Raw genomic sequence first — 23,620 nt, 5'->3', positions numbered from 1 at the left:
AGCCTCTCAATGGAGGATTTATTGACATTGGTTTAATTGTAATACTTGCCTTTTTTGTTGAAATAAACAACATTATTTACAGTGTATTCAAATGTTATATTTTGTAAATAAATAGGTAAATAGGTAAACAAAGACAAATCAAATACTGTATATAACGAGATTTAGTTATTTGAAAGAAGTCTTCTCTGCTCACCAAGGCTGCACTCGTTTAGTTAAAAAGCAGCAAAATATTGTAACGAACTGAAGAAGCCAGGAAGCATTTAACAGTTCGACTTGCTTGACTGATAGTGACAGCTCTTTGGATGTCATCTTGAGAGTTGACCGTAACAGATTGCAAATGCAAATAGCACACTTGAAATGAACTCTGGACCTTGTATCTGCTCATTGTAATTGGGATAATGAGAGAATAACACACACCTGGCCATACAGCTTAGAAGCAAATTGTCAAATTACTTTTGGACCCTTAACAAGTGGGAGGCACATTTGCGAACTGTTATAATTCCTACAACGTTCAACTGATTTGAACGTAAATACCCTCAAATTAAAGCTGACACTCTGCAGTTAAAGCACATCTTGTTCATTTCATTTCAAATCCATTGTATTGGTGTAAAAAGCCAAAGATGTATTGTGTCGATGTCCCAATATTTATGGACCTAACTGTATTATTATTATGTTGTGCATGTGTGACTGTGTGAGAAAAAAAAACACTCAAGAAAAATAAAAGAACATAGTGTATCTGCTGCCATGTAAAAACTAGCCCCAGTCTCCCTCATATAAGGCACTATATGTCACTTTTTGGTATGTCCTTGTGTTTGTCATCCTGTCAAATGTTTAATGTAATAGTGCAATGTTTCCAAAAAAAAAAAAAAAACTCCAATACTGGAGATGCGAAAGGCGAGAGCACACAGAAGCAGGGGAACAGAGCGAGCGCTGTGATAAATGGCAGAAGCCTGAAAACGAGTCACTTGAGCATAAAATTAGATTTTACAAATGTGTTGTTACCTGACAGTTATTTGACAGAGGAGATATCGCAGCATTGGAATGTATATGAACATTGCTAATCATATTGAGCAAATGAGAGTCCGGGTCTTTGATGGCGACCGAGGGGACGGATCTTCATTCATCCCTCTTTATCACCCCAGACTGCTTGATTGGCTGCTGTCATTTATATGCTAATTCCAAATATAGAAAGTTGGCTGTTGGTTGGTTTAATTTGATCATTTATATTGTGAATTTTTACATGTATTCGTTAATTAATGGGATAGTTCTCCCAAAAAAATGAAAAGTACCTGATCGCTTATTTTCCCTCATGGGTGGTTTTAGGCCTAGAGGAGTTTCTTTTTTCAGGTAAACACAGAAGAAGATATTTTGAAGAATGCTGAATAATTTTAAGCTGAGTCAATGTTTATTTATTTATTTTAAAATGTTGACAAACAAAAAATATCAATACTAAGTTGACAACTTAAAATCACAAGGCTGCGCAGCTTTTTATGAGTTTACTAAATTTTAAGAATGTAGTGGAATCAATTTAAGTTCAGTCAACTCAAAAAAGCTGTTCAGCAAGATGTCTTGCATTTTTAGGCTAAGTCAATGTTTATACTTTTTTTTTTTACAATGTTGATGTACAAAAAAATATGAATACTAAGTTGACCCAACTAAATATCATAAGACTGCACAGCTTTTTAAAAAAAAACTTTTTAACACTATAGTTGAATCAATTTCAATCAATCAATTACAGTTGAGTCAACTCAAAAAAGCTGTCCAGCAAGTTGTGTTACAATTTTAAGTTAAATCAATGTTTATTTTTTTTTTCAATGTTGATAAACAAAAAAATTAATATTAAGTTAACTCAACTTGAAATCATAAGGCTGAACAGGTTTTTTTGAGTTGACTCAATTTCAAGCCTGTAGGTGAATCAATTTAAGTTGAGTCAACTCAAAAAAGCTGTCCAGCATGTTGTGTTACAATTTTAAGTTAAATCAATGTTTATTTATTTTTTACAATGTTTATGTACAAAAAAATAAATATTAAATTGACTCAACTTAAAATCATAAAGGCTGAACAGGTTTTTTGAGTTGACTAAATTTTAAGCCTGTAGATCAGGGGTGTCAAACTCAATTCCTGGAGGGCCGAAGCCCTGCACAGTTTAGTTCCAACCCTGCTCCAACACACTTACCTGTAGGTTTCAAACAAGCCTGAAGGACTCAATTACTTTGATCAGGTGTGTTTAATTAGGGTTGAAACTAAACTGTGCAGAGCTGCGGCCCTTTTGGAACTGAGTTTGACACCTGTGCTGTAGATGAATCAACTTAAGTTGAGTCAACTCAAAAAAGGCTCTCTAGCAAGCTGTCTTACAATTTTAAGTTGAGTTAATGCTAATGTTATTACGAAGTTGACCCAACTTTAAATGATAAGGCTGTGCATATTTTTTTAAAGTTGACAAAAAAATTTTTTTGAATCAATTTAAGCTGAGTCAGCTCAAAAAAAGGCTCTCTAGCAAGTTGTCTTACAATTTTAAGTTGTCGTTGTTGTTTTTTTTATTAGAGTTGTCGACTCAAAAAAGCTGTCCAGCAAGTTGAGTCATTTTTTTTACAATGTTGTTTTAATACTAAGTTGACTCACCTTCAGATCATTAGGCTTGCGCAGCTTCTCCAGCAAGTTGCCTACATTTTTTTTTTTTTACAATTTTTTACAATAAGTAGGAAAACTGCGAATGTGTCACTTGTTTATTTTTAGCGTATTTTCTGGTATAGTTTCCTGCAAATGATAGAGAACACAATTCTCAATCACAAACACCGAGAAGAGAAAATGAGAGTATATCTAACAACAGAGCCACTAAACCCAGCTTTATATTGCATTCATAAGTAAATATAGGGCAGAAGTGCGTTAGTCAATTTTCTCCTATAATCTCCATACTGGAAGTTATCAATCACGGCGAGATTGAGTTTAAGGGGCAGATCATGCGTATCCGTCAGACTCATTCCAGACAGACAGCGAGCTCTTCCCGTGTTTTCCTCTGGGGATAGACAGATGGGAATGGCATAACAGGGCAATACAGCGTCCCTTAATTGGTCAGTGTTGCTGCACAATGCTGGTTGTTTGCCGTAATTGTTTAGCGTGGGCCATTGTCTGCCATTGTGCGTCAGAAAACCTCCAGCTTCCAGGGACGAGTGCATCTATTCACGGGCATGCTGGGAAAGCTACAAAGAGCTCCCTCTAGAAAAGCTCAGCCGGCGTGCAGACATTCATCCAAAACATAATGATATTGTCTCATTGTTGGGCTTTTTTGGCTGAGCTGCGCTTGGCTGTGTGTGGTGCTCGTGTTAGCCATCACACTGCTCCAGTATATTTGGGTATGAGGCACCAATAGAACCGGTGCAGTTGACCCATGGCATTGCCTTGTGTTTTAATAGATTTTTTTACACACCGCAATAGGCTGTACTCTCTGTGTTGTGGAAATCGTACATTCCTAAAATTGAATGTGTGCTGCATGTGTGTGCTTTTAAACTGCATTTGCATGTGATAATAATGCTACTAATTAACATGCTAAGAGTAGACTTTCATGATTGTTTCTTAACACCATCAGATACGCTTTTAAAAAGTTACCTTGTATTTTAAATCAGTTTTATACTGTATTTTGTGTAATGCTTTGAACTGCTTATTTTAATGTGTCCGCTAATTTTGTTCTTTATAAATTGTTTTACCATAGTGTGTTTTTAAACTTAATGGATCGATAAACTGGTTAATATTTAATTTCAAATATGAATAAAACTGTGTATGTGTGTGCATGCATGGGTGCGTACATGTGTCATATTCATATATTCTATTTAAAGCTGTATATTTTTAATTTTTTTATTTAATTAAATTTTATTATTTAATATTTATTTATATTTTGTTTATTCAATCATTCATTAATTTTCTTGTCGGCTTAGTCCCTTTATTAATCCAGGGTCGCCACAGCGGAATGAACCACCAACTTATCCAGCAAGTTTTTACGCAGCGGATGCCCTTCCAGCCACAATCCACACACACACTCATACACAACGGACAATTTAGCCTACCCAATTCACCTGTACCGCATGTCTTTTGACTGTGGGGGAAACCGGAGCAACCCCACGTGAAGGCAGGGAGAACATGCAAACTCCACACAGAAACGCCAACTGAGCCGAGGTGAACTTCTTGCTGTGAGGTGACAGCACTACCTACTGCGCCACTGCCTCACCATATATTGTGTAATTTTTAATTAAATAAAATAATTGTTTATTTAAAGCTGTATATTTATTTATTTGTTTTATTTTGTTATTTTGTTAATTGGGCGAGGCAGGGGCGCAGTAGGTAGTAAAACTTGCTGGATAAGTTGGCGGTTCATTCCGCTGTTGCGACAAGAAAATGAATGAATGAACATTTTAATAATTACTTATATATTCTATTTAAAGCTGTATATTTATTAACAAATTTATTTTATTATTTTATTTAGTATTTTTAATATTTATTTAGATATTCTATTCAAAGCTGAAAATTATTTATCTATTGATTTTATTTTATTTAATTATTTAAAATTTATTTATACATTCTGTTTAAAGGTGTACATTTATTAAATAATTTATTTTATTTTATTTATAAATTTTATTTAAAGCTGTATGTTGTTGGCACCGGTGGTGTAGTGGTTGGTGCGTTGGCGCGTGCACTTATTTATTTTATTTTATATAAATATATAAATTATTTATTATATTTATTTACTTATTTGTTTATTTCACTTAATTTTTAGTTTGTTTCTTTTTTATTTATTTATTTTTGTTTATTTATTTCTTTATTTTATTTATTTATTTGTTTTTATTTATTTAATGTTGTTTATTTATTTAATATATGTTATTTGTTTATTGTACTTAATTTTTTGTTTGTTTCTTTTTTATTTATTTATTTTTGTTTATTTTTTCTTTATTTTATTGTTTAAGTATATATTATATTTAAAGCTGTATAGTTGTTTATTTTATTTAGTTATTTGTTTGTTTGTATTTATTTATTTATTTGTTTATTTATTTATGTGTGTATGTATGTATGTATGTATGCATGCATGCATGCATTTATGCATTTATTTATTTATTTATTTATCTATTTATTTATCTATTTTATTTATCTCTTCATTTATCTCTTTATTTATTCTGTCAGCATTGTTTATAATTCAGCAAAATGAAATATGTAATTAAATCCTACTTGTTAGAAAAAAATCTAATTAAATCAACCAACAGCAAAAAAAAAAACAAAAAAAAAAAACTAACCAAAGGTAAACACAATGCTCTTTAAAAAAATTTTTTTAACTCTAATACAATTCAATTTAATTAGAAAGAAAATGCAATTATGTAAAAGATGAATGTAATAAAATACTTTCTGAGCAAAAAAAAACTACATGTAATACCTAAAATTATTATTTTTTTCAGCTCACTGTGGCGTACAGTATATAGTTTATCTAGACAAATCAGCTTATGTGAATGTCATTCATTGACATTCATTTTAACAATACATTTTAGTAATTTTCATGATTTATTGTCTTCATATCACTCTTACATTCATCTTAAAAACACAAATAAATATACATTTAACGAAATTGTGTTGTCAATCCACTGAAAGTCATATAAAAGTAATCCATATTAGAGTACTGGCACAATATAAATTGCTAAAAGAGGCTGCTTGTTCAAAATCTATATTAATAACAGATGTAGTTTATTGAAGCTATAATGTAGTGTGAAATCTTGAAAGTTTCATATTCACCTTCACATTTAATGGGACTCCTGTTCAAGCAGAAATCCTATTCATGTTAATGAGTTTCAAAATGTAGTGATTTTTATAATTCTGCCAACATTGTTTTATATCAGTCCAATGAAACAGCAATAAAGTGCTAATGTTAAATGCTGATAATGTTAAATGGTGGTTGAAACTATAACTCATAACATTTATCCAAACACTTGTTCATCAGTCTGAACACAAGGCAGGATTGGAATCAGTGTTTAAGTTAAGATTGTAACAATTTCTGTCTGTCTGTCTGTCTGTCTTGGCAATTATATTATTTGTCACAGTTTTGTCTTTGTTTTGCCCCAAATTATTTTGGGCCATTTTAGTCTGGGTTATATTTAGTAGCAGAACCTACAACATACAATAATGAATGAGTGTCTTGCTAGACATGCTACGTTTGCATTTTTTCAAGAAGTTTCTTTCCAAACCAGAACTGTATGGTCATCTACATGTTCACTTCTGAATATATATATATATATATATATATATATATATATATATATATATATATATATATATATATATATATATATATATATAAAATAAAAAAAAATAAAAAAAAAAAATATATATATATATATATATATATATATATATATATTTTTTTTTTTTTTTTTTTTTTTTGTGCAAAAAAGCTGTATTTTTACATGCATTTGACTGCAGTTTATGGGTAAAATGAACACTAGGAGGCAGTGTGACACCAACAACTTGTGTTCCTTTTCACATTATTGATATTTACTGAGACATATTAAAGATTTACTGTTGTGCATTTCTTTGCACAACACCAAAATAAATACCTCAAAACAACTTAACCCTGTCTTTGATTTGTAATGGAATATGCTTGCATCACTTCATTTTATATGATAGTATGTGTGCTGTAGATTTCTGGTTTGAATCGGGTGAAACACGGTTCCACCAAAAGATGTAAAATCAAGGTAAAACCATGATTGCAGTGCCCTTTTCTCTTGCGTCCAGAGTGTATTGTTAAGTTTTTGAAGCATTTTCCCCAAAATATGTGTTAAAATAAGACTTGTCAAAGTAAAGTAATTTGTCAAAGTAATTTGAACAGACCGCTAACACATATATATATATATATATATATATATATATATATATATATATATATATATATATATATATATATATATATATATATATATTTTGAATTGTAAAGAGATATACCAGCAGCCGTATTAGCAAACATAGCAGCCATAATGAGCACATGTTTTGTCTATCATGCTACAATCTAAGAGAATAATTAGTTCACACACACACACTATACTCCATATAACCCTAGCATTTTAAGATAGAAACTAAGCTTTCTTTGTACTGCAGCTGATGATCAACAGTAAAAATCACACATTTTAAAAACACCAACAATCAAGAATGCATGATTATATGCGGTCAAGGATTTGCAATCAAAAAAATTGATTATAATGGAAGTTATTGAGGCAAGAACAGCCCCCAACATAACGAAAGGGTAGTCAAATTGTCGAGAGTGTAATGTTGAAGCGTTTTCCTTAAATATGTGTCAAAATAAGATTTGTCACTTAAAATTATTATATTTTCTGAAGCACAGAGAAAGTTGTGGCCAAATTAAGATCCCCTGAGTGGATGAAAGCATCCACAGCCGCACACAAGGGTTAAATAAGTAGTTTGAACAAACCGCTAACATCATTTGTTTTTGTGTAAAACAACTGTAAAAATCACAAATTTTAAAAACACCAGCTATCAAGAAGTCATGATTATATGCTGTCTATGCTTTGCAGTAAAAAATGTGATTATAATGGAAGTCAATGGGGCAAAAACAGCCCCCAACATAACGAAAGGCTAGTCAGTTTGTCCAGAGTGTATTGTTGAGTTTTTTAAGCTTTTTTTCTTCAAAATATGTGTCAAATTATGATTTTTTTTTACTAACCTGAAACAGAGATAAAGTTGTGGCCAAATTAGGACCTCCAGAGTGGATGAAAACATCCCCAGCAGCACACAAGGGTTAAATAAGTAGTTTGAACAAATCGCTAACATCATTTTTTTTTAGTGTAAAGAGATCTACCGGCAGCCATATTAGCAAAGGTAGCAGCCATAATGAGCACATGTTTTCTCTATCAGGCTACAACCCAAGAGATTAATTAGTCCCCCTTTGTAAAGCCGTTTCAAAACAGGAAACAAGTTAATCGCAACTTAATCTGACTGATGTTAGAGAAAGATGTGCAGGAAATCTCTGATCTAAAGTTACGGCTCAGTTTACATCCGACCCTTTAAAGACCCCTGTTTAGCGCAGAGCCGTACATCAACATAAATATCCCACGCCATTAACTTGTCCTGTCTGTTTATTCACAGAGATTCCCCTGATCGGAAGCAAACGCCTTTTCTTTCTCATTTTGATTAATGCGTTTCGCTTTATGGCTTGCGTGTCTGGAAACAACAGCATTTTCCCTCTTTTTTTTTTTCCTCCTCGCAGCAACTGCTCTTCCCTTTTTATTAAATCTATTTTAGTACTTCCGAGCAATGCACATTTTATCCTCTTAATAGTCAAATTAGTATATACTCCAGCAATTACTTAATGTACTCTAATGAGATTTCCCCTACAAAAACGGCAGGATTCATTTATTTTAATGCGCCGGGCTCTTTCCAGGGAGTTTATGCATCACGTCCCTTCAGAAGTCAAGCAGGGCTGGAGTCATAAATAGTGCGCAGGGCTCAACGGAGGCTGTGGGGCCTGTGATCTTCCCCGCAGCCGCACACTTGAGCTCTTTTCCTCTGGGAGAATATAAGCCATGTTCAGGTTGTTCTTGACCTGCGTTGAGGTCTGACTCGAGAACTCTTAAATATTCATGCTGTTCTTGGATCTACATGCTACCGAGTCTAAACGCAGGATTGGAGACGCTAAAAAGAAATGCTAAAAAAGCCCAAGGGTCATTCTGTGTATGGCGTAGTGTTTATCAGGTTTGCTTACACACAAACACACACACTGTCAAAATCAGTAGGCGTTTTTTTTAAGAAAGAAGGTTGGTGTTTCATCATTTATTTTATTTTTATGGATATGTTAAATAAATGAGAGACTGGGAAGCAGAGGGAGAATTAAACAAATCATTTGACTCAATCAACGCAACGTAGATGAACGGCTTGGGGGGTGGGGAGTGTTGGCGCATCGTCTTAAATGAAGTGTGGGTGGGGGTATGTTGGTGCAGGGTAACGCCTCCATTTCTGGGACATTCCTATCATACACCTGGAGCAAGATGTGTTTGATGCGATATTGTTGCTATTTTCAGTCGAGCGCAACTGTAATTTTCACGTTTTGCACCACGTTGTTTAAATAACAAATCTGTTTGTGGCACTTTGTGGACTCATGGGTGTGCTGGTCTAAAAAGGAGGTGTGTTAAGGCGCATTATTTGCACATTGCTATTTTAAGAAATTGAAATAGACCACACCATTGACCAAGTAAAAGCTGCTCTAAAGTCCAACGCAGAGAGCGTTAGTTATGTGTAGGGCCAGAGAGAATCTGCTGACTTTTTTTGCTATTTCTGCTGAGAATTTTGATAAAAATCTGCGAATTTCTACATAATTATTTTGGGAGTATCAAGACTAAAACCTTATTATGTGAAATATGTGTAAAACAATATATCTTTTTAACTTTTATTTAATGTTTAAAATGCAAATCCAATTAGATCCACGTTATTTGGAAACAAAAGTAAGTCTCTAATATAATATATCTACTAAAAGACAGAAAATATTAAAGTACAAAATGCATTGTACATGAATCAGATACAGAGAAGTACAGATTGCATGTGGGCTTATGCGTCTATGCAGGTTTAAATGCCTAATACATACAGAATGTATAGCAATACACAAATATCTTTCCTTCATATTGTCCTTTGGCTTAGTTATAAGTATTCATCAGGGGTCACCACAGTGTAATGAATCGCTAACTATTCCAGCATATATTTTACGCCTTCGATGCCCTTCCCAGCCCCAACCCAGTACTGGGAAACACCCATACACGCTCACATTCACACATGCTCATACACTATGGCCAATTTAGTTTATTCAATCCACCTATAGCGCATGTGTTTGTACTGTGGGGGAAACCCACACCAACACAGGCATATGCATATGAGTTATATGCTCAATATAACCTATTTTTTATGTTGTATGTAATTATAATTGTAACATTCTTCATTTCGATTGGTTATTTAGATATACAGTTCGGTCCATAAATAGTTGGACATCGACACAATTCTAATATATTTGGCTTTATAAACCAACACAACAGACTTGACATCGTTCCCCAATTTGGATGTAAATACCCTCAACATAAAGCTGACAGTCTGCAGTTAAAGCACATATTGTTTGATTCAATTAAAATCCATTGTGTTAATGTAAACTCTGTACTGGAGGGCCGGTGTCCTGCATATTTTATTTTCAACCCCAATTAAACACACCTGAACCAGCTAATCAAACTCCTACTAGGTATATTAAAAACTTCCAGGTAGGTGTGCTGAAGGAAGTTGGAGCTAAATTATGCAGGACACCAGCCTTCCAGGACTGAGTTTAGACACCCCTGGTGTTAGAGTCAAAAATGTTAGAATTGTGTCGATGTCCAAATACTTATGGACCATATCATAAATAAATATTCGAATTGACCAAATCGATGGCATAATAATCGTAAACGAACCGAACCGCGAGACCAGAGTAGGTTCACACTTCTAGGTGACAGTCTGCAGTTAAAGCACATATTGTTTGATTCATTTCAAATCCATTGTGTTATTGTATAGCAGGGGTGTCCAAACACGGTCCTGGAGGGCCGGTGTCCTGCATATTTTAGTTTCAACCCCAATTAAACACACCTGAACCTGCTAATCAAACTCCTACTAGGTATACTAAAAACTTCCAGGCAGGTGTGCTGAAGGAAGTTGGAGCTAAACTTTGCAGGACTTCCACAACTGAGTTTGGACACCCCTGGTGTTACAGTCTAACATTTTAGAATTGTGTCGATGTCTAAATACTTATGGACCATATCATTAATAAGTAATAATGTTTGGGCTGTAAGGAACATTAAAGAAAACATGTTCAGTAGTGGTGTTAAGCACATTTAAACAATGTTAAGAATACATTTTCATTCATTTTCCTTTAGTTAGATCACCACAGCGAAATGAACCGCCATTTAATATTTTTTTTTTTCCCGTCAGATTTTTTGATAAAATAAAGAATAACATTGTGTTTGACAGATTATCCAAATACACTGCCCTAATAACTTCCAGGCACTCCAGTTTAAGAAACTATCCTGTCTCCCTATTTGTGGAAAGCACTACTAATATTCTAAATCCCAAATAGCATGATAGTACGTGAAATTGAATTCTGTACAACCCAAGAAACTCTGCTCCTCCAATATTTCTCCCTGCTCATATGTCTTAGGCTTCCAGACCGTCATATCGCTGATATACTGTGGAAAAGGTGAAGCAGGTCTAACAGTATTAATCCTCAAGGGCTGGAGATTGCTCCAGATGTTATCATTTTATTGTTTTTATGGGGTTTCTATTGCACGGCCAAGTCAATAAACACGGAGTTTGCTTCTCCAGCTCTTCTATTGGTGGAATTTTCACGGCCGTTAAATGCATTTCTGGAAATCTCAGCAGATTGTTATGAAATGACTTTGAGCTGAAAATAAAACAGCTTTAAACTTTCAAACTTGTGTGCGAAATACAAAAATCCAGGCTATAGGCTCGTGTGCGAATCTATTTTATTTTATTTTATCCGGGAATGAAAGGTGACCTGCAGGCCTTAAGGAGGCAAGGTACCTTTGATGAGGCCATTTACTTTTCTCTTTCTCTCTTTCGCTCTCCTCATCTCCATTATGGCCTTGAACTTTAAAAGCCTGAGCTGTGACTGGCAGAGACTCTTTCTTTCTCCTCGGCAGATCGAATAGTGGTTCCTTAAGTACACAAGCGAGCTCGCCGACAGCTCTAAATGCAAAACACCTCCAGAGGTTGGGATGTGATGCCAGGCTTCATCTCCGGGTTCAGCTTTGGTTCATTTGACAGAGATTTCTCTTGTTTTTTTGTGTTTTTTAGGGGGGATTTTCGAGCAGACGGATGGACCTGTGGCTCTTGTTAGTTCTGAGGAACTGGCCTTTAAGTTTGCTGTTAACAACATCAACAGAAACAGGACGTTATTACCCAACACAACGCTAACGTACGACATTCAGAGGATTAATATCTACGACAGCTTTGAGGCCTCCAGAAAAGGTAAGCAGTGTGGCTGTGCTTAAACCACAATCACTGTTCAATGCTAACAACTGTATTACTAAAGGAGGAAAGACTAATCAACTTCTACTCAAGTTAAAGTACTGTTACTTACAATTTTTTTTTTTTTTTTTGCTCAAGTAAAAGTAAAGTTACATGTCCATAAATCTACTCAGTTAAAAGTAAAAAATAAGTCATTAAAAATGTACTTATGAGTAGAGATGAACTATTTCTCAAAAGGGACAAGATGAAATAGATCTCCAGTTAGGTGATTTCATATAAATAATAGGGATGTAACGGTATCAGAATTTCACGGTACGGTAATACCTCGGTATGAATGTCATGGTACGGTATTTATTGAATCATTTACAGGAAAAAACTAAACTTATAAAATTCTCCAAAAAAGTGCCAAAAGTGTCAATGAAATACAAATTAGCCATCTATCTGTAAGCTTTGAAACAGGAACTTCAATTTTAATAACAAAAAAATATTAAACCATGTAAAAAATAAAGTTTCAATTTAGTATTGTTGAAAACTCATCACATTCAACATTTAATCACTCACTCACTTAGATAGAGATGGGTTTAAAGGAAAATCATCATATAAATATAATCTGGTAAAAGCTGGGATCTCTGGGCATTTACAATGTCCCCTGCAACAGAAAAAACCCTCTCATTTGGGACTGAGGTTTCTGGGACAAGAGAGATATGACTTGGCCCAGGTTAACAGCAGTGGGTAACGTTGTGCATTGTCTTTCCCCCACTTGAGAGGACAAGCCATGAGTGAGATAGAGGTCTCATGTCTGCATCAATCTGAACAGTGTGCTGACAACACCGCTATTCAGTACGCGCGCGACAACACAGCTGATAAGAACTAGCGCGACAACACCGCTATTCAGTACGCGCGCGGCGACAACACCCGCTTTAGAGTTTTCCAGCTCTTTTTTATCCCCGCTTCTAGCAGCACACTCCATTTCCGCATTACTGGATCTGTAGTGACAACAGACCGCAAGGGAAGATGGTCAAGCATGGGCTGATGGGAATTGTAGTTTTCGCTACCTCCCGTTCGCTTCATTCGCCTGAGCTAATTTTCTCAGAAGACCTATAGTTTTACCGAGTCATGCGACTTCGGTAATATCGAAAAAAATTAATATTGCGGTATGACGGTATTTACAATACCGTTACATCCCTAATAAATAACCTTATTTAATTAAAGACCAATAACAAAAAAGTATATAATTATCTAAAATATTTAACAGATTATCCTATTTTACAATTTATACAAATTCACAATTTCTAATACCTTTTCGTGTTAGCTACTACGTGTTATCTAAGTGAAGTTTATTTATAAACTCATTTCGAGAGGTGCTAGACAGGCTGGTCTGAGTATTACGTGCTTATGATTGACACGGCTGGCCCCGAGTCAAGCTAATGTACGAACCAACAATCAGACTATTCCTAACCAAGTATAAATAACCAAACACCTTACCTTTAGTCATCTTCGTCTTGAAGAATCCCCCTTCCACCCCTTCGCCTCCTCTTTTGTCTACAGGGCAGCACGGCGGCCCAGTGGCTAGCACTGCGGCCTCACAGCAAAATGCCTCCGGTTCGGGCATCTACCCAACTGGTCAGCATTTTCGTGTGGAGTTCATGTTCTTGCGTGGGTTTTCCCCAGGTCCTCCGGTTTCCTCCCACACTCCCAAAAACATGACACTTAAGTAAATTAACTGGGGGGGGGGGGGGGGGGGGTTCTCGTGATCTACCCGAGCTCAAACTCCCCTCTTACCCTGCAACATGAGGGAGCCCTGGGCTCGAGGCTCTCATGAGCTCAGGGCTCTCTCCCGGGACAGCATGCCAAACTAGCTTATTACCAATCATCAGCTAAGTTTGAACTCTTGAAATGGCCTATATGCACACTGACTTTGGCAACCCAATGGCTTCCGATGACGTCTTTTCATTTCGAAATGGCCACCTTTAAGATCTGATTTCTTTAAAAATTAGCGATCTTCACTGCCTGTTAGATATACGATATAAAGTGGGTTTCACTTTGGACAAGAAGCACTGGACAAGAAGCACTGCATTAAAGTCCATTTCCCCCCGCCATGCGTTAAAATATGACAGTTTGTTTGATTGTTGCTAGATTGGATACAGTTGCGGCCGAAAGTTAATGAGAATTATTTATATTATTTGTTAAATTTCACATTTGTTGTATTTTATTAACGTCTACCCCCACCCTAACCTAAAAACAGTAGTTGTATTGAGTATTATTTATGCTATCAATTGTATTTTTTAAAGCTTACCCCCACCCCAACCCTAAACCCATCCGACACAGTACTGTAAAATATTAATTATTGTTATACAGTCATTCATTCATTCATTTTCTTTTTGGCTTAGTCCCTTTATTAATCTGGGGTCGCCACAGCGGAATCAACCGCCAACTTATCCAGCATATGTTTTACGCAGCAGATGCCCTTCCAATCCATTTGTGGGAAACCCATACACACTCAGGCCCCGTTTACACTAATGCGTTTTAGTTTGAAAACACATACGTTTTGCTGCGGTTACGCCATCCGTCCACACTACGCAAGAGTTTTCGAGTGCCAAAAACGGAGCGTTTTGTAAATGCTAGAGAGGCCGTTTTTATTCTGAAATGCTGCTGCTCCATCTCAGTGTGGATGAGGGAAAACGGAGACATCTGAAAACGGAGGCGTGGCTGCTGAGATTCGCTACCTGATTGGGGCTTTTGTGTCATTGCGTATCCTTCCCTTATTCATCAAGCCCCTATCACATGACTATAACACATGGCTTTAACGCTACTGGAAGACAGCAGACCAGCCTTCACTGTAAACAACAACATGGACACAGAAATGGGAGCGTTGTTTGCACTATTGTCTGTTTTAGGCGCCCTTGTGCAGTTATTCAATTGTTACGTTTAGTTACAACTCGACCTCGTCGTCTGTCCACAAAAATACCTCTCTTGCTTTCTTTGCCATCGCGTTCATTGTTCAACCGGCGTTTGTTGACTAACAATAATCAAATGGCGAGCAAGACGCATGCTTCCTGTTTTTATTAGAACGCGCATGCCCTGAGTGCGCGAATGGTCACGTGATATACGTTTTTGGTGGCGTAGTGTGGACGGAGATATGTTCAGTAACGCTAGGTAAAACACTAGTGTGGACGCGGATCGTTTTTGATCTTAAAAACTTAAAACTAAAACGCACTAGTGTAAACGAGGCCTCACACGCACACACACACACACTCATACACTAAAGCCAATTTAGTCAATTTATTCAATTCACCTCTAGCGCATGTTTAGACTGTGGGGGAAACTAGAGCACACGGAGGAAACCCACACCAACACGGGGAGAACATGCAAACTCCACACAGAAATGCCAACTGTCCCAGCAGGGACTTGAACCAGAGACCTCATTCCTGTGAGGCGACAGCCCTAACCACTGAGCCACTGTGTACAATAGAAAATTCTATTTTAATTAGTTTCTGTATGAATTATTTACTCAGTGTGTGGAATGATGAAACCGTACGCGGGAACATTCTGCATGCAGTGACATTTCTGTTTTGACATTTCTTCCCACATGACCCGGCGTCTGCTCTCGCCAGCGTGCGACCAGCTGTCTTTAGGTGTAGTGGCAATATTTGGACCGTCTCACAGCTCCTCATCCAACGCCGTACAGTCCATCTGCAATGCCCTGGAGGTGCCACACATTCAAGTGCGGTGGAAACACCACCCGATGGACAACAGGGACACGTTTTACGCCAACCTGTACCCGGATTACTCCTCCCTCAGCTACGCAATCTTAGACCTGGTGCAGTTCCTCAAGTGGAAGACGGCCACCGTGGTTTACGACGACAGCACAGGTGAGAGATAATGACTTTCTGTCCAGAAGCGTGTCGTCGTAAACTCTGTTACCCGATGAACTCTTCATCGTCACCTTTAAGAGTGTATTTTAGTCTCTGCGCTTCAGCGATAAGGAGAAGTCTTTTAATGTTCCTGTCGCTGTCAGAACGAGTCTTCAGGCCTTGAAACTGCTTGAATCAAAGCAGTCGAGCGGCGCTGCTTTTGACAGAACGGGAATGGAAAGCAAATCATGTGAGATGTAACAAAAAAAGTGATAAAAACATATTTATTATTAAAAATACAAGACATGTGCATGTTGGATTGACTGTCTGGGAGTTTTAGAGCTCACAAACACCCTTGTGAAGAAGACGTGCACTAAGCAGGGTTTTATAAAGTCGATATTTAATGCATGTTATATCAGGGCTGTTCAACTGGTTTGGCCATGGGACCCACATTTTTACATGGTCATCAAGCTGCGACCCAAATTTTTAGGAACTACAATACAATTTTAGGAATTATAATTAATTTGTATTTGTTTGTTAACTTAAACAAGTAGTGACAAATAAATCATAAGAAAATATTGTACTGTAATATTGTGGTGATATTAATGTACTGTAAACTTAGTAACTAAATCATTTTGACTAAGGTCTGTCTTTAAACACTGAGGGCCTACTCACACTATGCCATCCATACCGTGCCCAGGCCCGTTTCCCGGGTCGTTTGAGAAGTGTGAGTGCGCTGAATCAGGCTCAAGCATGGTTCACTTGGCCGGCCCTGGCCCGATTGGAAAAGGTGGGCCAGAGCGCAGTTCACTTGGTGAAGAGCGGTATGCTTGTGTGTGAGTGCAAAACGCGCCAAAGTCCGAAACTGAAAGCGAGACGTGACTTTTAAGGGGCTGTTTTATATGGATTTATTAATCATTCTTACTGTTCAGTAAACACAGACTGCCGTAGTTTATTAAAGATGAGAACTCCTCACTGCACGACAGCTGCGCGGCTTCAGCAGACCTCCTCATTCCTGCAGCATGAGAGCTTTCTGATTGTTTATGAGCGCCAAAAGTGGCGGATCTGTTCGGCGAAATATCTGACTGCGTCACCGCATCTCTAAGGACTGTTTGGCGAAATATGACTGCATGTCACTGCATAACAAACGACTGAAACGATATAACTAGAGAAATCTCCACTGTGCTGCTGAGTGAGAGAGCGCTTCTCACTGAACAGCGCAGCATTGATGACGTAAGCATGCCCAGGCCCGTTTGTGGTGTGAGTGCGAGCCGTCGGGGAAGATGGGAGGGGGGACAAGCGTGCTTTGGCCCGGTTCGAGGCAACTGTACCTAGTGAGAGTACGGCCTGAAAGAGTCCTCCTGACGATACAAACTTTGCCATCTGAATAAACAAACAAAGAACACTGATCACATATTTACCAAATCTGTAGAGACAAGACAATCAACACCAGGTGGAACCTCATCTTTTTTTAAAAGGAGACGAGCATCAAATCCAGAAATCTGCGAAAAGCTCTCGGGTAAAAACATTTCTTAGACACGTATTTCTGCCGTGAGTCACGTGCGCTGTAATGTAAATGAAAATGAAACCTTCGTCGCAGCACATTAATAAACGCAACACTGATGACCAATGTCTCCAAATTCTTGTTCTTTCACTTGTTTTGGCAACAAAACCTGTCGTCTCTCTGCCATCTGAACACTGTAACTGGTAAAAACTGTCTTCGAAGCTATCATGCATATTAATGAAGTTGCACCGCATACTCAATATAGCGTGGATTGGTTTGAACAAAGTCTTTCTCATGGATGAATGCAGCACACTCTGAGACGTCTCGATGCACTCGCAGGTACAGACATCCAGTCGCTACACTGAAATACACACAAGTATCTAATCGCTGTGACGCAGCTTCAAAAAAATCATTTCAAACCAGAAGAAGAATTTGCTTGAAATAATGCAAAAACAACCAATTTACACTTTTTTGTGTAGTACATATGTCTTAATAGTGTTTATAGAAGCGTGGGACACATATACGACTGTCAACATCTCAAAAAATGTGTTTTGGTGTTTCATGACCCTTTAAATATTATGAAATAACTTAGGAAACACCTTTAATGTAATATATTTTGGTATGTTTACCTTCAGCTCATGGCTCTCAATATCTGAATTTCCACTGTCGGGCCAGTGCGAGGCAGGGCTTTTGTCAGAAAGGGCTGGGCCAATTGCCCGGGAGGTTGAGCAGTGAGGGGGAAATCATGTCACGTTTCCTCTGTCAGGCCAATAACTCACAGCGTGGCATGCAAACCCTGCCCCTAGAACGCCCCACTAATCAAACATCACACAACCTGCCCAGTTCAGAGGAAATCCGGCAGACAAAGCACACCATCACATCATCACGAAACATTTAAAATGAAGACAACCAAAAGAAACAAATGACACGTTACTGTTCAGCATTACATTATACAGTTGAAGTCAGAATTATTAGCCCCCCTTCTTTTTTTTCTTTACTTATATTTTTTTATATTTTGTTAAACAGAGCAGGGAAATGTTCACAGTATGTCTGATAATATTTTTTCTTCTAGAGAAAGTCTTTTTTGTTTCATTTCGGCTACAATAAAAGCAGTTTTTATTTTTTTTAAAAGCATTTTAAGGCCCATTTAAGCTATAATGTGGTTGCAAGTTATATGGGTTGAATTTAAACAAATTAAGTTGAACATTACTCAAATTAATTTGCTTTTTACAATATATAAATTATTTGCAACCACTTACCTTTTTTTAGTGTTCCGCTGCTGAGAATCTCAGAAATAAGAAAAGGGGTTCATCATTCACTGTCCTGCTAAAGGCTGGTTTGAACAGGTCCTGATATACCTGCTGATTGACTGTGGCACTCAACTCTTCTTGCGCAGGTTTAATCAGACTCCAGGAGTTAATTATGGCTCCGTCCAGGTATAACATTAGGCTGAAGATCCGACAGCTCCCTATGGACACCGTGGACACCAGGCCTCTGCTCAAAGAGATGAAACGGAGCCGAGAGTTTCGCATTATCTTCGACTGCAGCCACACCATGGCCGCGCAGATCCTAAAGCAAGTGAGTGAGAAAGCAGCTACGTTCACATGGACATCCGTAATCTAATTATTCGCCTTAATCTGAATAACGCAATAATATGATGGTGTTTACATGAACTGCTTTTTGAATGTTCCTTTCTTGAAGGACATAGTTCGATTAATGTCACTCCATCACAATTTAACACTAATTTCCTTCGAAACAACAGGTTGTGTTTGTCATGGCACCATATGTGATTTTGGGCATTTCGTTTTTAATTTTGACAAGTTCAAATGCAGTTAATTTTTCACATTGTGGGCTATTTTAATGATCTAGGCGCAAAGTCTAAAGCGTGTGGCGCAAAAGCATGTCTGAAATCCACTTTTTAAGGACAGAATGAAGCATGGTCTAACATGGTTGTGCTTATTATTTTAATGAGTTATGGGTGTGTTTTGAGCATAACATGCATTAAACTAGAGGTCTGCATTAAATTAATTTCCGAATAAAGCGCGGAAGTGGTCTGTAACTGGTGTAATTTGAACGGGAGCAGGCGATCTAACAATATCGCTCCTGACTCCCGAGCGAGCATGCGTATGTATGTGTGTGAATGAGAGAGAGCACTTGGTGAAGTGTGTCTATGTGTGTGTGTGCTTATACAGACAGCTTGTTATAGGCTGTCTGGACTCTGTATAGCTGGGTGGTGTTTGGTTTTGTTAGTGGAACGGTCGCGTTGGGTAGAAAATCGAGGCTGGTCGGGCAGCAGGACAACAAATGTTGAATATAAGCGGGAGCGGTCGGGTTCGGACTAAAACCTGGCGGAGCGAGATTAAAAATTTTGCCCCATGCAGATCTCTAAATAAAACCAATCACAATCTTATCTTTAGATTTGTCGGCTGCATATTCATGATGTGAATCTCCTGTCCCACCACATCCCAAATATGCTCTATTGGATTGAGTTATGGTGAATGTGAAGGCCATTTGAGTACAGTGAACTTATTGTCATGTTTAAAAAACCAGTCTGAGATGATTCGCGCTTTATGACGTGGCGCGTTATCCTGCTTGAAGTAGCCATCAGAGGATGAGCACACTGTGGTCATAGAGAGATAGACATGGCCAGCAACAATACTCCGGTACTGTAGGCTGTGGCGTTGACACAATGCTCAATTGTCCAGTTTTGGTGAGCCTGTGTGAATTGTAGCCTCAGATTCCTGTTCTTAGCTGACAGGAGTGGTACCCGGTGTGGTCTTCTGCTGCTGTAGCCCATCCGCCTCAAGGTTGGATGTGTTGTCTGTTCAGAGATGCTCTTCTGGATACATCGGTTGTAACGAGTGATTATGTGAGTTACTATTGCCTTTCTATCAGCTCGAACCAGTCTAGCCATTTTCCTATGGTATCAACAAGGCATTTGCGCCAACAGAACTGCCGCTCACTGGATATTTTCTCTTTTTCGGACCATTCTCTGTAAAGTTTATATATGTTTGTGCTTGGAAATCCCTGTAGTTAGCAGTTTCTGAAATACTCAGAGCAGCCTGTCTAGCACCAACAAACATGCAACGTTTAAAGTCACTTAAATCACCTGTCTTCCCCATTCTGATGCTGGGTTTGATCTGCAGCAGATCGTCTTGATGTCTACATGCCCAATTGCATTGAGTTGCTGCCATGTGGTTGGCTGGTTAAAAATTTGCATCAACGAGCAGTTGGACAATTGGATCTGATAACGTGTATAGTAATATTTATTATATATCTATAATCTCTTACTTAAAAGAATACATCTCTGAATATGTGTGAATTTAAACGCTGGCCTCACAATTGTGGATCTGTATTTTGATTAACTTGAGTAGTAACCTTTATTTTTAAGCCAATGATTAATTTGTTTATGGTTTGTCATCATGCATTGTATTTTAATATGCAGCCCTTTCATGTTACATCACCTAAACCAGGGGTTTTCAAAGTGTGAGGAGCGCCTCCCCTGGGGGGCGCCAGAGCATGTCAGGGGAGGCGCGAGAAAAATATATAATAAAAATATAATTATTAAGTTTAATTGTTATATGTATTTTTTATTATATTTAAACGTTTTAATTAAACAAAGCTAAAAAAAATAATACGTCAAAAATAAGAAAACCTTTTTTACCCAGAAGGCCATAGCTGTGAATTCGCTTCTGTTTGGCAAGTCTGTCGCGCGCGTTCTAATCAGCTGTGTTGTCGCGCGCACGCTCAAGAGCGGTGTTGTCGCGCGCCTACTGAAGGGCTGGACCGAGGGTGTGCCGCGTCGCGGGGGCACTTTTGATCATTTTGGAAGGGCACTTTCTATCCAGGACTAAAAAGGGCATGTGCACTGCACAGGTTGAGCCCTATGTGTGCAAGTGCCTGCAATGGATCGGTTTCTGAGACCCCCCCCGAGGGGGTTAAGGGCTTAAACCCAAAAGACGACGATATGATGATCAGTATTTGAGTTTAGGATTTACGTGGACAGGACCAGCTGATGAACCACGACCTTTAAGTGTGGTTTGTCAAGATATTTTGGCTAATGACAGCATGAGACCCGCTAAACTTCGACTGTTTTGACTGGGATGAACAGTTCTTGGATCTGTTCTATTCATATTAACCATCATCCTAGTTTTAAAAACGTTATATTAAAATACTTGTTATTACTCTGTAAATAATTGCACTTTCATGCAAATGATGATAAAAGTGAGTTAACAGTCTGACATCCGTCTGTGTCTTTATATATACTGTATGTATATATATATATATATATATATATATATATATATATATATATATATATATATATATATATGTATGTATGTGTGTGTGTGTGTGTGTGTGTGTGTGTCTGTGTGCGTGTTTAGGAGGAGGGGGGGGCCAATGGATAAGTTGTGTCAAAAGGGAGGCCCACTGTCTTAGACTTTGAAAACCCCTGACCTAAACTATACAACAACCTCATTGAAATCTATGTAGCTGCACGAATATGTTTTTTTTTTTTTTCATTTGCCACAAGCATTTCTCTAGTAGGTTGTGCTCTTGAATTTATTACGAAAAGTAGCATGTTTTCAAAGAAAGGTAGCACAAGCTTATATTTGAAATGAGAATAAAAGAGCAGATATGCTGCTGAAAAAGAGGACTATGGTGAAAGTATTTAGTCACAGTGGTTGTTACGGCTGGAGCTCCGGCATCATTTGTTTGAAGATGCCATTTGCTTTGATGTGTTTTTACAGAGCCGAACATCAAAGCTTTGCAGGCACCTAAAGTGTGTGTTAATTTTTTGCGAAGTTGAAGTCTTTGGCAACGCATAATTCTGCACCGGAAAATGTTGCCGAAGCCAAAGTATACTTTGGTTTTTACATACAGTTGAAGTCAGAATTATTAGCCCTCCTGAAAATTGGCCCCTTGTCAATTTCTGTGTAATGTGGGATGCTGACAACAGAAGTGCGAATCCAAATGCAGGTTTATTAAACAGAGATGGTCAGGCAAACAATGGCCAACACAGGAGCAAACGTATATATATATATATATATATATATATATATATATATATATATATATATATATATATATATATATATATATTTTTATATTTATATATATATATATATATATATATATATATATATATATATATATATATATATATAGAGATATATATATAGATATAGATATGTATACTGGCAATCCAGAGTCGTGGCCAATACACAGGCAAATGGTACAAAAGGCAGGCGGCATACAACGTAAACAAACAAACAAGGCGAGGGTCAAAACCGGCAAGGAAACCGCTTCGTAATGTTCATAATTGTCGTAACATTGCATATTTGGAATCACCAATTAAAAAAAACAACTGTTATGAGACGTCTACCATAGCCAATCAGAACAGTCAGACACATTCACGTCCGCGCAGTTTATGAAGATAAAAGCCGCTGAATATTTTTACAGATACATTTAGCTGCTAGATGTTAGTCAGATAACGTTTCTATGATCCTTCTTAATGCCAACTGTGTAAATAATTATCGATAAGATGCTTATGATAAGCCGTTGCTTTTTTACCTTCAAGCTCTGCTTCCTTCAGTTGTGTGACGCGTCGCGTGTGCCCGTGATGTAGCCCGTGAGCACCAGCACACACACATATCATGTACATCTCGACATGCAAAAGTGTTCCTCTTTATTTTTATCGAAGTTGTTCACAATACTGATCCATCCACAGAGTTTGTAATGAAGTCAAATGTTTACAAATACAAGTGCAGCCGTTTAGAGCTCATTTCTGGTTAATGATGTCAGATTCTACCGGTACTTTGGAATGGATGTGTGAATGCTCTTTTCCAGAAAAATTCCGGAACGTCCTCGCCTGTGTGAACAGCGCTTTTTTTATTTACCGGTAAAGTCGTTCTGTTAATTTTCCGGATATTTACCCGTATCACTGTGTGAAAGCGGCTAATGATTGGCTCCTGTACTAGTAGGCGGGGCTTCGTTCACCATATTGACTGTTACACTTTTCCCATTCAAAACTATATGAGTGACGTGTCTTGTGTATTCAATAGTCTTTGCTCAAACATAACTAATTCATTCATTAGTTTTTCCTCAACTTAATCCCTTATTTATCAGGGGTCGCCACAGCGGAATGAACCACCAACTATTCCGGTATATGTTTTACTCATCAGATGCCCTCATGCATAAACATAACTGATAAGATATCTAAATG

The 23,620-nt window shown here is 37.5% G+C and overlaps 1 protein-coding gene across 2 annotated transcripts in view; it reads left to right on the top strand.

Annotated features, from left to right (window-relative positions):
- Positions 1–23,620, top strand: part of grik3 (glutamate ionotropic receptor kainate type subunit 3) — a 216,410-nt gene that overhangs the window by 83,295 nt on the left and 109,495 nt on the right. For both annotated transcript variants that reach the window (XM_073925701.1, XM_017351450.4), the window contains exons 2-4: positions 11,863–12,036; positions 15,651–15,908; positions 18,791–18,972. Coding sequence is in view for 1 of the 2 variants with exons in the window: in XM_017351450.4 (XP_017206939.1) it covers positions 11,863–12,036; positions 15,651–15,908; positions 18,791–18,972 (614 nt within the window). In the remaining variant the exon portion in view is untranslated. The remainder of the gene's footprint in view (positions 1–11,862; positions 12,037–15,650; positions 15,909–18,790; positions 18,973–23,620) is intronic.

Source organism: Danio rerio, chromosome 16 (genome assembly GCF_049306965.1).
Source record: "Danio rerio strain Tuebingen ecotype United States chromosome 16, GRCz12tu, whole genome shotgun sequence".
NCBI classification, from domain to species: domain Eukaryota; kingdom Metazoa; phylum Chordata; class Actinopteri; order Cypriniformes; family Danionidae; genus Danio; species Danio rerio.
This window is presented reverse-complemented; position numbering and strand designations above follow the sequence as displayed.